Source organism: Mauremys reevesii, linkage group 24 (genome assembly GCF_016161935.1).
Source record: "Mauremys reevesii isolate NIE-2019 linkage group 24, ASM1616193v1, whole genome shotgun sequence".
NCBI classification, from domain to species: Eukaryota; Metazoa; Chordata; order Testudines; family Geoemydidae; genus Mauremys; species Mauremys reevesii.
Window position 1 is genome coordinate 20,311,072 of NC_052646.1, and position 15,350 is coordinate 20,326,421.

The 15,350-nt window shown below is 53.3% G+C and overlaps 1 protein-coding gene across 1 annotated transcript; it reads right to left on the reverse strand.

Annotated features, from left to right (window-relative positions):
• Positions 1–3,560: 3,560 nt before the first annotated feature.
• On the reverse strand, positions 3,561–14,780 carry LOC120390681 (phospholipase A2 inhibitor and Ly6/PLAUR domain-containing protein-like). Its single transcript, XM_039513471.1, has 6 exons — positions 14,693–14,780; positions 11,252–11,354; positions 8,321–8,437; positions 7,468–7,632; positions 5,755–5,898; positions 3,561–4,259 (listed from the first exon to the last, which is right to left on the reverse strand). The coding sequence occupies exons 2-6, from the start codon at positions 11,322–11,324 to the stop codon at positions 4,021–4,023; spliced, it is 738 nt and encodes a 245-aa protein (XP_039369405.1). The 5' UTR covers positions 11,325–11,354; positions 14,693–14,780; the 3' UTR covers positions 3,561–4,020.
• Positions 14,781–15,350: the final 570 nt, after the last annotated feature.

The window sequence follows — 15,350 nt, forward strand, 5'->3', positions numbered from 1 at the left end:
GGAGGCTGGGAGGGGAACCTCGAGGAGGAGCAGGGAGGTTATTTTAACTCTGCGTTTGGCCCTGGAGCGACGCTGCGGGGAGCCTGTGTCCTGCTCTGGGGCTCCCCATTCCAGAAGGACGTTGGTCAGTTGGGGAGGGGTCAGAGCAGAGCCTGAAACCAGCCTTAGATCGAGAGACTCCAGGAGCTTAACACAGTGAAGGTTCAGGGGGGACGTGCTCCCCCTCTCTCAGTACCTACCCGGGGAACAAATATTTAATAACAGGCTCTTCAGTCGAGCGGCGGAAGGTCGGACGCCATCCAGTGGCTGAGACTTGAAGCCAGACAGACTCAGACCAGATATAAGCCGTCAGTTTTTCACAGGGAGGGTAATTAAGGGGGGCCTGAATCATCTATCTGCTGCCCTGACTGGGAAAACCGAGAGGTCTGCTGCTTGCCAGGAGCTCAGATTCACGATGTGGTGGAGAGGCTGCCGAGACTCATCACCCTTGGATCGCTGCCCCTTCCTGCTTCTCCAGGTGGGCACCCAGGAGCCTGCCAAGAATGACACTGAGCGTATCACTGCAGACTACGCGGCTCTGGGAAGAAGGATAAAGGAGTTTGAGGCGCGCTCGTCCATCCTCCCTGTGCAGGGAAAAGGCCTGGGTAGGGATCGTCGAATCATGGAAGTCAACAAATGGCTACGCAGGTGGTGTCGGAGAGAAGGCTTTGGATTCTTCGACCATGGGATGGTGTTCCAAGAAGAAGGAGAGCTAGGCAGAGACGGGATCCACCTCACAAAGAGAGGGAAGAGCATCTTCGCAAGCAGGCTGGCTAACCTAGTGAGGAGGGCTTTAAACTGGGTTCACCGGGGGAAGGAGACCAAAGCCCTGAGGTAAGAGGGGAAATGGGATACCAGGAGGAAGCACAAGCAGGAGAGCGCAAGAGGAGAGGGCTCCTGCCGCATACCGAGAAAGCAGGACGATCAGCGAGTTATCCTAAGTGCCTAGACACAAATGCAAGAAGCCTGGGGAACAAGCAGGGGGCACTGGAAGTCTTGGCACAGCCAAGAAACTATGATGTGACTGGAATAACAGAGACTTGGTGGGGTAACTCACATGCCTGGAGCACTGTCATGGATGGATATAAACTGTTCAGGATGGACAGGCAGGGCAGGAAAGGTGCGGGGTTGCATTGTATGTACGAGAGCAGAATGACTGCTCAGCGCTCCAGTGTGAAACTGCACAAAAACCTGAGTCTCTGGATTAAGTGTGAGCAACAAGGGTGATGTCTAAAGATTTCCAGATCGTTAATTTCCTTACCAGCCTTTTCTTCTCTGAATCACCCGCCTGTTTGTAAACAAACCCCTGACCCCCTGCCCCGGGGCACAGGCTGGGAGAAGCATCTCTCTGCGTAGTAGGATTTTATGTTTGTATTTTATATAATTTAGAATGAAGGATAAAGAATAATAATGCAGCGTGTATTGAATGTATTGGTGTATGATCTGATCACATCCTGCCAGCCACCCTTTCTGAATACAGGAAGGAACGGCCTAATGGGCTATCAGGTAGAAATACATCAGCCAGAATCTGTGTCTGGGCTGATTTCAAGGCATTGACAGACCTTTGAGGCTCACCAATTTGTTGTAGGTTTAGCATTTTAAAAGGACGCCAGGATTGGTTTCTTGTGCATTGCAACTTGATGTTCCTGTTCAAGACGTTCTGGGCAAATTAATTCTGTGTTGTGCGTGAATGAGGAATGTGTGCGTATAGAGAGAAGTGTGAAGGCCATCGCTGAATCAGAAGTTTAAGGCGGAACCAGAGACAGACACAAGGGCACCAGGAGGCTGCAACACACCCCTGTTGAAATGTCAGAGGAGGCAGATTGACGACGCTAAAGATGAGACAGGCACCTATGAATGGGGACAAGACAGCGTGATCAGAACCAGCCTGGGGTAACTCCCTGAGGACTTCATGAAAGAACAAGATAAAGGATGAGAAGGACAATTTAAGAAAACGAGCCCTCGTCAAACAACAGTTAATTACAGCACCACGGTGCAAAACTCATTTGGTCGCAATGAAGGAAAATCACTATATCAACAGGGTGTCTTGCCGTGACACTTTGGGTTCACCCTGCCAAGACTTCCCATGTTGCAATGGACAGAACCCGGCTCCTCCCTATCTGTGATCAACCTCGCTGGCCGCTAGATTGATCCGGAGTGTGGACTGGTAACTGTACCATCGACTGGTGGGACAGTGTGTGTGTGTGTGTGTGTGGTGTGATTTAATGCATATGCTAAATGTTGTATCTTCAATAAACGTGGCGTATTGCCTTTTCCCCTGAAAAAGATCCCGTGTGCTTCAGATAAGCATAACACGTGGGCCTTAGACTCAGAAAGCAGGGTGGTGGCAGAGTGGGATTAGGACCAAGGTGTCCTGTGCCTTCCCCACAAGACCCTCCCAGACTGCAGAGACCTTATTGAACGAGTGGGACCCAGGGGGCTGGCAGGAAAGGGGGTCAGGACAGCATGGACCCAGCCAGGGCCTGGAGGAAGAGGGTGAGGAGATGTCCTGCCCCGTTGCTGCCCATCACCAAGGAGACACATGCCTGGGTCCACTTACCGGTAGTGGTAGCTGGTTGGAATTTACTCAGATTGGGCCATACAAACATGGAGACCCCCTGGGAGCCTCCGAAGACCTTGATTAGTCTTGTGGATGCTCCATGTGGAAAATTTTCAAGCAGCTCTATTAGAAATTTTTCTTAAATGAAAGCTGAAATTATCTCCTAATCCCATGACTCCTGGAGCAGGGTCTCTAAGCAAGGCACCAAATATCAGTAGCTTTGGCAACACTGTCTTTGCAGTCGGCTCTTGGCTGTTGCTGTTTCTGTTGCTGTTATCTGCAGCTTGTTTTCTCCCAGAGCCCTGCTCGCTGCTCCTCCTGGCTTCCTGCCTCCTATGCACGGCAGCTGCAGCCCATCTCCTAGTGCCTGGGTTCCCCTCAGCCCACAGGGCTCAGCTCTGAGCAACCAGGTGCCTTGGGTGGTCACCTCCATTTTCATGGCTCTTTCTGCTGTTTAGAGGGGCTTAATTGTTCCATGCCCTGAGCCTGAAGGCAGGTGCTTGCCGCAGCCATCGGCTCTCATGAGGTCTGGGGTTGTCTGTGCACCCAAGAGTCACCCGTTGGCAGCCCTTAGCAACCTTCAGCATAACAACACGTAAATAGTGACTAGGGGGAACTCCAGAATATCCTTAGGGCAGGCGAGGCGTCACCAGGTGGCGCTGTTACACTTAGCCTGGGCAGGACTTTTTTCTGATTGTGCGAGTGAGTTTTGACTGACGGGGAGATGTGCTGGGGTTTTGCTAGTTTGGGGGTGGGGGAATTGTGCAAGGCTTTTGTGTGGAGGGAGGTGTGCAAACAGCAGGTGCGTTTGCTGTGCCCTGCAGCCTCTGATTGGAGTCAGTTCTGGAGGCGGAGTTGCTCCCGGAAGCCCTGCTGTTTGGCAGAGACACATGGAAGCGGAGCTGAGAGGGTCAGCGCTGGTACACGCAAACACACACGCACACACGGACGCTCTTGGGCGACTGAATCTCTGATTGTGCTTTATTCAGAGCAGTTAGAAACGCACAGGGGGATTCAGACCATTTCTGGAGTTTCTGGGGAGCTGAGAGCCAGGACTCTTGGGTTTTAGCACCAGATGTGGAAGGGAACTGAGTCTAGTGGTTAGCACAGTGGGGCTAGGAGTCAGGATTCCTGGGTTCTGTTCCCTCCCAGGGATCTTTGAGAGTCTGTGAGGGGATATTAATGATACACAGCACTTTGCTCCGAACTCCAGTGGAATTAGCAGAGAGTCTCCTCTCGGCTGCATCGGGCTTTGTCGCAACCCCCCGCCCCTTCAAGGATCCCAAAGCCCTTTACAATGGCAGCTCACCATTGTTATCCCCCTTACAGAGGGGGGGAAACTGAGGCACAGTCAGGGGAAGGGACAGGCCGGAGCGCACCAGTTATACTGAGACACCAATGGCCCAGGGGGGTCCTGCCAGTCAGCAGAGGAATAGTCTCAGAAGGGCAGGGAGGAAAAGGGGAACCCGGGGAATGATGCTGCCCAGGGTGACGGGACCCCAGGCCAGAGTCCGGGTGGCGCTGCTGGTCTGCGCTCTGGGCGCTGGGCTGCACTGGACATTGGTGAGATTGTAGGTGAACACCCCCGATTCCAGCGTCTTGATTTCACAGGCCGTCCACGTAGCACAACCCCGGGCTGCAAACGGGATCGTGACATCACCTGTGCCGGGAAACCAGAGCAGATCAGATGCGGCACGGCCTAACCCCCTTCTGTGATGCCATGATCGGGCCCTAGCTGGTTCTCCAGGTAAAATAAACCTCAGGGGGTTGGGGGAACCCCGCTCTTCTTCCAGCACGGTCCTCAAGACGCACCCATGTTTCTTTGCAAGATGCCCTGGCCTGAATCATTATCACTGGCCTAGCAAAAGGAGGTCCTGCATGCCACATGACAGCATCTCTGCTATGGGGGGGCCATGCAGATCCCAGGCCTGGGGGTGCCCTCCTATGGGAGGCACATGGAGTAAGGGGGTGCAATGTTCTCATCCTACAGAGGCAATGAAGCAGCTGACCCTCCGGGCAGATGTTTCACTAGTCGGACAAGTTTGCAGGCCATTTTTTTTCATGCAACATCTTTCCAAGGCAGCTGTGGCAAGCAGCAGGAGAAATTGGTCTCTGCATGAATCTCTGACTCCAAAAACATTCCCTGAGAGCCCTTGGAGTTTGAACAGAGATTAAGGGGACAGCCTGCATGCCGTTTGCACCCATCTCTGTTCCAGGACTGGCGGAGACAGTGTAAACAAGCAAGCTGCCCTAAGGAAATACTAGACTTTGCTCCACGGATTTCTCCTCCAGTGGGAAACTTACCTACAAGGCCCCAGAATTCTGCTGCTGCTCAGCAAAGGGTGGAAAATATTGTTACTCCCTATGACCAGAGCGGTTCACCAAAAAATTGACATCTTGAGGGTCATTCCCATTAGGAAGAAAAATTGGCACTGGAAACAGAGCTATCTTTGATGTAACCCTGCATAGCTACAAACAATGTATTTGCCCATAGTCCAAAGCCCCTTTCCAGCCAGTTTTCTGCCCAAAAGCTCTGTCTTAGCTTTTCTCAAGGCCACATTCCCAGTCCTTGTTCTATCTCTGTCCTGAGCTATTCTGCCTGTGCTCCCTGGTCTTCTGCTTCTCTCCCATGGACCCACCCTCACCAGTCCTAGCTTTGGGAAACTTCACAACCCAAATGGTGACGGTTGGGCTCAGTCTTGCCATGTTTGAAATATTGAAAGGGACACGAAGTCTTGCTAGAATGTCCAGTGGGGGCTGGGAGCCAGGACTCCTGGGTTCTCTCGCCACCTTGGATAGGGGAATGGGGTCTAGTGGTTAGAGCAGAGGGGCTCGGAGCCAGGACTCTGGAGTTCTCTCTCCAGCTCTGGGAAGGGAGTGGGGTCTAGTGGTTAGAGCTGGGAGCCTGGACTCCTGGGTTTTTTCCCTGGCTCTAGGAAGGGAGTGGGGTCTAGTGGTTGGAGCAGGGGAAACTGGGAGCCAGGGCACAGCCTGATCGTGCAGCTCTTTGTTTTGAGCAAAGGCCTCTATTGCTTTGGCTGTTGCTAAGCAAAGGGGTGTTTCCCGGCTCCCCGGATCAGCCGGCGCGGACGAGCCCCAGGACACCCCCCGGCTCCCCGGGGATTTAACCGTCCCCGGAGTGAAGGAAGACGCACCTTGCACCAGCGTCCCGACGACGACAGCACATTGGTCGGCACCTCCCGTGCAGCGCAGGCTCCCGTCGCTCTCGCAGCTCTCGGAGCCTGGGGCGTAGCAGGCCGGGCACTGCAGCCCGTTGCGGACGCTGCTGATAGCCAGCCCTGAAAGGCAGCCGGGGAAAGAAGGTTTTGATCCAAGAAGAAACCGCGGCAGGAGAACGTAGGGCAGGCAGGACCCTCCCGGGCCATCAACCCAGCACATCGTCCCGCCCAGGCAGCTCTTTGCCCCCCCTCCTCCAATGGGCAGCTGTCCCGCCACCCCTCCCCTCTGGCCGCTAGAAACATCCTGACTTCCAGCCTCAGTCGCTTCCTGGCCCGTGTGTTCCCACGCCCGCGTCTTCCACCAACTCCGATCGCGCTTCTCCCTCGGGGCTGCTTCCCCGCGTCGTGTTCTGGGGCACACGCCGGACCGGTCAGGGCTTGCGCCCGCCTTGCTCCACGCGCGATTGCGCCTTTCGAGAGACAAAACCCAGCAGTTTCCAGGGGCTTCAACCCACCTCGGTGGAAGGACCCATCTTCTTCCACTTGCAGGAGCTCCGGCCTGGTGGTGCCTGTCCAGCGACGGAGCCTGAGATGGGTTCTTCAACCAAAGGGATTGAAGTCTCAGAAAGAAAAGGGTTGGTAAAAACTGGACCTTGACCAATGTGGTGGCTTGTTGAGTCTGAGCCACTCAAAAGCAGCTTTTTACATCCATTTTTTTGTAACCCTTCATAACTCCAGTCCTGCTCATTGTCTGCGTCGCCTAGGCCCTCTCGTTAAGAAATTGGTTTGACTTTTCACCTAAATCAGAGGTTTGCAACCTTCTTCCATTTGCGGGTCTCCAAAGAATTCCGAATGGAGGTACGGACTCCTTTGGGAAGCTTAAACGTCGTCTGCGGCCCCCCAGGCAACTGGGGACCACAGCTTGAAAACCGCCAAGGTAAGCCAACCCGGTGCCGTGTTTGAATGGAAGTGAGTGTTAACGGGGCAAGCTCTTTCAAGGAGCAAACCAACCTGCTGGTGCCTCTGACCAGCCCGGAAAAGGGCCGGACGTTGCAGCGCTGGGAATATCTGGGCCTGGGGATGGGTGGGAAGGGTGTTGGGTGGAGGATACCAGGGACAGAGTGATGCACCCCAGCTGCCCAGCCCATAGACACTCAGGAGACTGCAGGCCTCCGAGCTGTGAACGCAGACATAGGGCATTTTAAGGAACCTGTGGTTACAGGGTGACCCCTCATTGGTCCGGTTTGCACCCCAGAAGATGCCCCCTGAGAGCAATGAGGTCTCCTCTCAGCCTGCATTATCCCAGGCTAAACAAACCCAGCTCTCCCAGTCCCCTCTCAGAAATCCGGCTCCCCATGTCTCCGATCAGCCCAGTAGCCCTGCTCTGCACCTGGCCCAGATTGAATTCATTTGCCTTGAAGGTGGGGGACCACCGCTGGACACAGTGTGCAAGGAAAGGTCTTACCAGGACAAAGGCATGAAAACGTCCCTCTCTCCCCTGGACACGTCTCATCCACACTTGCTTCCCATGACAAATGACTTCCCCGCAAGACACCCGCTTGCCCCAGGGTCCTCGGAAATCCCCTGGCTTTTCCCCAAGGCCAGGAATAGCGGCTCCTTGGATGTTTAGGGTTTGATCCAGTGGCTTCCCCGCACCCGTGAATCAGACCCGCTGGTGGCGGTACGTACTGGTGGGCACGAAATGAGCGTTGCAGTTGTTGATCTTGCAAATTTCCAACAGGATCTCCACCATCACTGTGTCCCCGAAGTAAAAAGCCAGGAAGCCCGTGAGGCTCTGGCGGGAGTCGGCGCAGGACTGGTACATGCCTAGATTCCCAATGCCAGGTGAAAAGGCTGCAGAGCGAGAAAGGGACGTCATGCGCCAGAGTCACGGCCCCCGTTAAATATTGGTATGAGCAGATCCCTAGAGCAGACCCCAACCCCACCTTATAACCATCGCCAGCCACCTCTGTAGGACTGCAGGGCTGGAAGCAGTGGGGGATTCATCCCATGGTGTCCTCCCTGCTACTCTCAATTCCGGGGCCCAGACTGGCGTTGGCCCCCCACAACGATGGGGGGGTGGCATCATCCCACCGGGTGGGGCTGCCGTCCCTGGGCCATCACGCTGAGCGGAGCGGGCACTTCCCTTTGGCTGTCATATCGTCCCTTGGAACAAGAAACTGTCCCCACGCCTGGGGGCCCCCTCGCTACTGGGGGGCTCCCTGCGAGCACCCAATGCTGCGCCTAGTTGGAAGAGACCTCGAGAGGGCACCCAGTCCAGCCCCTGGCACGGAGGGTGGACCAAGGCAAGCTAGACCAGCCCTTACTAGTGTTTGTCCAACCTAGTCAGAAAACCTCTGCTGACGGGGACCCTACTACAGCCCTTGGGAGCCGATTCCAGCTCTTCACCCCCGGAAGTAGCTGGTTGGCTGCCTTTGGCTGCATTCAGACACACGCCGGCTAGGGAGCCACATGGGAAAAGCATCCAAGAGCGGGGTTCCCGCCGCACCCCGCAGCTGCCGCGAAAGCTGACGGGACTCACAGAGCGTGTTATGTTCTTGAATCATGATGCAGGCATCCTGGGGCGAGGAGCAGGTCTGGGGGAGGTTGTGGAGACAGCTTTGCCCAGATTTGCAATAGAAACAGGTCAGAGGCATCCCTGAAAAGAGAGACAGGGCGGGGGAGGGGGGAGAGAAACTCATCTTTGTACCCACTACCAACATCCAGCTTCCCAATTTCCAAATCCTTCCCAGGCCTGTCCAGGCTATAGCTGTTGACAGCACCGCTAACGGTGCCGCCAGAGTGTAGACGCTTCTCACACTGGAAGAAGGGGCTGTGATGAAGTGGGAACATTCTGCCATATTTTTATGAAGCTGATGTGTGCCTCGGTTTCACCTGGACTTGGCATAACTAGCCAGTGGCCCTGGGGAAAGAGTTGAGTGTGCAAAAGCTCTTGTAAGTGTGCAAGAGCCCTGATCACCAACAGCCACCCTGGCTCAAGGGGGCGCTATTTCACCCCAGGGGCTGCAATGCCTTCCGCATTCACCCGATAATAACCCACAAACGTTACCCCGCCGGGTCCCGACGGTGGCGGGAAATTTCCCATCCCGGCCATTCATGGATGGAAAATGGACCTTGGCACAGGGCTGAATATTCTGATTGCCTGGGGGCCCAGCTGCCCCAGAAACCGAGGCGAGGGGCAGACAGGAAAGCAGAGGATGTAGCAGTTCTTACAAAACAGGGGTGCGTCAACAGAGCTTTCACCATCATCTGCAGCCGTTTGCTTCGGGCCCATTTCCCCGTGAGTTCTCCGTGCACCGGTCTCTCCACAGAGCCTCAGAGCAGTGCCCGCACACGGCACCATCTTGCCCAAGGAGCCGTGGGTCAGACCCAGCTCTGGCGCTGTCTCTAGGGCTTGCGGCTGAGTGACCCCTTCTGCCGTGGGTCACCTCTCACCCCCGGGCCCTCCTGGAGTGCGCGGGGTCCGACTCATATAGCCTTCAGGCTCCGCCCACTGCCCGCAGCCTCGGCAGCGATTGGTGGTTGATCAGAGCCAGCTGGGCCACACCTCCTGCTGATTGGCTGGGCCAGTTCCCCACCCACAGCCCATTGGGTAGCTGGGGCGGGGGTGGGGGTTCTTTTTCCCCACCCACGTAGCTATGCATTCACCAGAGCCCACCTGCGGCTGAAACGCAGCATGGCCAGAAACTGAATTGATCTGGGAGGCCAAAAATCATCATATTTGAAGCCTGAAATGGCACCTGGTGCATCATGGGAGATTCCTGCTCCCATTTTCCTCCCTGGGTTACGTTAATCATGATGCACCTGGCTCCCAACCCCCCTGCGGTAACCACTGGACTCCACTCCCCTCTGAGACCTGAGAATAGAACCCAGGAGTCCTGGCTCCCAGCCTCTCTAATCTGGCCTCTCTTACCACTAGACCCCACTCCTATCCGAGAGCCAGGGACAGAGCCCAGGAGTCCTGGAGTCCAGCCCCACCCTGCTCTAGCCACTAGACCCACCTCCCCTCCAAGAAGGAGCACAAGGTATCTGAACTACAGCTCCCATGAGGCACCATGGCAGCATTTCATGTTTTGCATGTTTTGATTTTCAATGGACAGCTTGAAATTTTTGTTGGGGGGGGAACCCCCTGCCCCCGGCCATTTTCCAACCGAGGTTATCCCCAAACGACCCTGGGGGGGGCATAGAGAGGAGGTGAGCAGCCCTCTGTGGAGAAAGAAGTGGTTCGGGACTATTTAGAAAAGCTGGACGAGCCCAAGTCCATGGGGCCGGATGCGCTGCATCCGAGGATGCTAAAGGAGTTGGCGGATGTGATTGCAGAAGCATTGGCCGCTATCTTTGAAAACTCCAGGTGATCGGGGGAGGTCCCGGATGACTGGAAAAGGCTACTATAATGCCCATTTCTAAAAAAGAGATGAAGGAGTGTTGCCAGCACAGAATGCTCGAGGACAACAACAGTGGTTCGTTGCCCGGTGTGCTTCGCTCCAATAAACACACCAAGGTGGAGAATGCAGACAAAGTTTATTTGAGCCCAAATAAGGTGCAAGGGAGACATAGCAATCTCAAATCCTGCACACACATACAAGTTGTTTCTCCCTTCTTATACCTGATTTCAGCTAGGCATTCTCATTACCGCCCACTATTCTCCTCCCCCTCCTCTACTCCCCTCCTATATAGTAGACACATTGTATAGCTAGCAATTACACTAAGCAGGTTAAATCATTCTTGACAGCAAACAATTCATCTCATTAGTAACTTTTCAAGGCTGTTAGCTTGTTTTACTTTCTTTGGCTGAGGGAGGCAGAATAACAAATCAGACACAAGCAGGCCTCTTTATTATCTCCTGGTGCCAGTGTTGCACTGATAAGGAGCTGTTTACACATTCCATTTTTAATTCTGGCCTGTAAGGTCGATTAGGGTTCAAACATGGAAGTACTCTGGACAAACATAGCATTAACTTGGGTTCATTCAGGCCTGGTACAGAAAGGCTTCATTAACACTGTGATTTTCCACCCTCCTGAGTTACCTAGGGCTATGCCTAATGACACCAACAGGAGGATTCGGGGAACTACAGGCCAGTCAGCCTCACCTCAGTCCCTGGAAAAGTCATGGAGCAGGTCCTCAAGGCATCAATTCTGAAGCACTTAGAGGAGAGGAAAGTGATCAGGGACAGTCAGCATGGATTCACCAAGGGCAAGTCACGCCTGACTAACCTAACTGCCTTCTATGATGAGATCACTGGGTCTGTGGATGAGGGGAAAGCAGTGGATGTGTTATTCCCTGACTTTAGCAAAGCTTTTGATAAGGTCTCCCACAGTATTCTTGCCAGCAAGTTAAAGAAGTCTGGGCTGGATGAATGGACGGTAAGGTAGCTAGAAAGCTGGCTAGATCATCGGGCTCAACGGGTAGCGATCAACGGCTCCATGTCTGGCCCCGACCGCCGGCGACTCACCCATTTTGTCCTGAGCTGCCGCGGTCGCTTGGAGAGCGCTGAGGACGCAGAGGGTGACGAGCGCTTTCATCATGACAGAGCAGAGCACAAGGTCATGTGAGGCCTGTAGGACAGCAAGCACTGCCAGGTCAGGTGGTTAGAAGGCAGGGACCAGGTCTGGGAGCCAGGACTCCTGGGTTCTCTCCCCATCTCAGCCACAGACCTGGTGTGTGAGCTAGCACAGGCCTGTTCTGTAGGCCTCAAGGGTCTGAACACAAGAGTTAGAATGTGGGCAGGACTAGAAGAAAATGAAATGGGTTAAGACCAGTGGAAAACACACCAGGATGGCCAGACAGGGTCAGAGCAAAGATTCCGCCAGCCCAGAGTCCTGTGTCTGATAGTGGCCAACGCCAGGCACCCCAGAGGGAATGAACAGAACAGGGCGATTAGCGAGTGATCCATCCCGTCAGCCACTCCCAGCTTCTGGCAAACAGAGGCTCATGGACATTGGGAGCAGCGGGTTGGTCCCTGACCATGCTGGCTAATTCGTTCTTGTATTAAGGCTCCAAAACTGATATAGGAAAGTAAATGCAAAGTGATGCACATCGGAAAACAGAATCCCAGCTGCACAGACAAAATGACGGGGTGTAAATTAGCTGTTACCCCTCAAGAGCGAGATCTGGGAGTCACTGTGGCTAGTTCTCTGAAAACATCCACTCCACGTGCAGCATCAGTTAAAACAGCGAACAGAAGGTTGGGAATCATTAGGAAAGGGATCGATAACAAGACAGAAAAGATCATATTGTCTCTATAAACCCATGGTATGCCCACACCTTGAATACTGCGTGCGGATCTGTTCACGCCATCTCCAAAAAAAAATTAATAAAAATATTGGAATTGGAAAAGGTGCAGAGAAGGGCAACAAACATGAGGAGGCGGATGGAACGGTTGCTTCCGTATGAGGAGAGATTAAAATGACTGGGACTGTTCAGTTTGGAAAAGAGACGACTGAGGGGGAATATGAGCGAGGTCTATACAATGTTGCTGGGTGTGGAGACAGTGAATAAGGAAGTGTTATTCACTCCTTCTCATAGGACACCCAATGACATTACTAGGCAGCAGGCTTAAACCTGAGAAAAGGAAGTATTTTTGCACATAACCCAAAGTCACCCTGCAGAACTTGTTGCCAGGGGATGTTGTGAAGGCCAAGACTGTCACAGGGTTCAAAATGAACTAGATACGTTCCTGGACGTAAGTTCTATTAGCCAGGAGGGGCACGAGGGCAACCCCATGCTCTGAATGTGACAGTGTCTCTCATCTGTTTGCCAGAAGCTGGGAATGGGCGACAGGGGGTGGATCACGTGCTGATTCCCTGTTCTGTTCATTCCCTCTGGGGCACCTGGCACTGGCCACTGTCGGAAGACAGGACACTGGGCTAGATGAACCTTTGGTCTGACCCAGTCTGGCCGTTCTTATGACCCCTCAAGACTTTGGGTTGGGAATATTCTAAATTTCCCGATTGTTCTAAATTTACACAGAAATGTAAAACACGGCTTTAGGGGGTTGCAGAGAGATTTTTCTTTCTTTGTACAGGAATTAGGCACAGTGCTCCTGTCAGCTAATTTCTAAGTTATTATCGGCCAAAAATCTGGAGTTGTCAAGTGCCTGAGTCGCTCCTGGAATGATGGTCAAAGTCGCGCACCCCCAATCTGAGATGTCATCCCTGCGCCCTGGCAGGGAGTTCCACAGGCTTCCTTGGGTTTGATTTAAACCTACTGCCGAGCAATTTCATCAGGTGACACCTGGTTCTTGGGTTATGTGAAGGGGTAAATAACACGTCCTTATCTACTTTCTCTGCACCCATCATGATTTTATACACCTCTATCATATCCCCCCTTAGTCGTCTCTTTGCCCAGTTTTATTAATCGTTCCTCATACGGAAGCCGTTCCAAACTCCTAATCATTTCTGTTGCTCTTCTGTGCACCTTTCCCAATTCTAATGTCTCATTTTTGAGATGGGGTGACAGCCTCTGCACACGGTATTCAAGGAGTGGGCATCCCATGAATTTATAGAGAGGCAACACGATATCGTCTGTCTTATTGTCTGTCCCTTTCTTAATGATGCCCAACATGGTTAGCTCTTTTGATTGCCGCTGCATCTGATGAGGTGGGTTCTAGCCCACGAAAGCTTATGCCCAAATAAATGTGTTAGTCTCTAAGGGCAGGTCTACACTAAGAGCGGGGGTCGAACTAGGGTACGCAAGTTCAGCTACGTGAATAGCGTAGCTGAATTCGAAGTACCCTAGTTCGAACTACTCACCCGTCCACACGCCGCGGAATCGAAGTCCGCGGCTCCAAGGTCGACTCCGCCACCGCCTTTTGCAGTGGTGGAGTACCGAAGTCGACCCCGGCGCTTCCGGAGTTCGAACTATCGCGTCCAGATTAGACGCGATAGTTCGAACTCCAAGAAGTCGAACTCACCGCGTCGACCCGGCTGGTAAGTGTAGACTAGCCCTAAGGTGCCACAAGGACTCCTTGTTGTTTTTGCTGATACAGACTAACACGGCGACCCCTCTGAACGCTGCACATTGCGTGGATGATTTCAGAGAACGATCCGCAATGACCCCAAGATCTTTCTGGAGGGGTAACAGCTAATTTAGACCCCATCATTGTATACGTAGAGTTGGGATGATGTTTTCCAATGTGCATCACTTTGCATTGATCAGCCTGGAATTTCCTCTGCCATTTTGTTGCCCATTTGGGTGAGATCCCTCTGTAACTCTTCGCAGGAAGCTTTGGGCTTGACTCTCTTGAGTAATTTTGTATCATCTGGAAATTTGGTCACCTTATGGGTCTCCCCATTTTTCCAGGTCATTTATGACTAAGTTGAACAGCACCAGTCCCAGTGCAGATCCCGGGGGGGCCCCGCTCCACGGTCCCCGATCACTGCATTAAGACGAATACAGCAGGGATTGTGGTTCTGTTTCGCATGGCTAAGAAAGGAGAAGTGGTTTTTTTGTTAATGCTGGAACTCTGAACACCCACTTTCTAGTTCCGGCTCAGCCCCAGGCACCCATCTGAGTCATTTCATTGCGCTGTGCCTCAGTTTCCCCCATCTGTTAAGGGGAGAGACTGATCCTTCCTGGGTCTATCTAGAGTGCAAGCGTTTTGAAGGCAGGGACTGTCTGTCATGAGCTGCATACGCAGCAGCTGATCTCAGTCAGAGTCTGCACAATGCCTGGCACAATGGGGCCCTGATCTCGGCTGGGATCTGTGCAGCACCCGGCATAACGGAGATCCCGATCTTCGTCAGGGTCTGTGCAGAGCCTGATCTTCTACTGCGAGATCTTTGGGGAAGATCACACCTTTTCAGTATGTGCGTACAGCACCTGACACTCCCGGATGCAGATCGCTACTTGGAGCCGCCGGCTGCTATCACAGAATTGAGAATAATAAACGTACCTTTGGTTATCGTGAGCTTCAGTGGCTCCAGGCGCTTCCCTCTCTGAAGTTGCAGTCACCAGCTCTGGCCACAGCTCCAACCCTTCCTTCCTTTATAGCAGAACCAAAGGCCAGTTCAGGAAGTGGCATGAGAAAGAACATGCAGCAGCGAAACTTCAGGATCCGGGTTCCCACTCGGTGCTGGCAGCGTAACGAAGAGAATCAAAATAGTGACTGAATTGGGTGGGGGAGCAGCTGACGCCTGAGCAGCCCCACAGGAGCCGTGGGGCTGGGTGGTTCTGAAAACTGACAACGTTCCCGGCCTAATGCCTAGGGGAGAAGCTGAAGATGGGATATAACTCGATTTTAGTTTGGTTTTTGACACAGCCCTGAATGACATTCCCATAAGCAAACTAGGGAGACGCGAGCGCAATGAAATCACTGCTAAGGGGTGCACAGCTGGTTGAAAGACCCTCCTCAAAGAGTAGCTATTAATGGTCAGCCTGGGAGGGCGTCTATTGGGGTCCCGGGGTCAGTCCTGGGCCTGGTACTCTACAATATTTGGGTTAATGACTTGGATAATGGAGTGGGGAGCATGGCTCTGAGATCTGCCACTGACCCCACACCGGGAGGGGTTGCAAGCACTTTGGAGGGCAAGATTAGAGTTCAAAACGGCCTG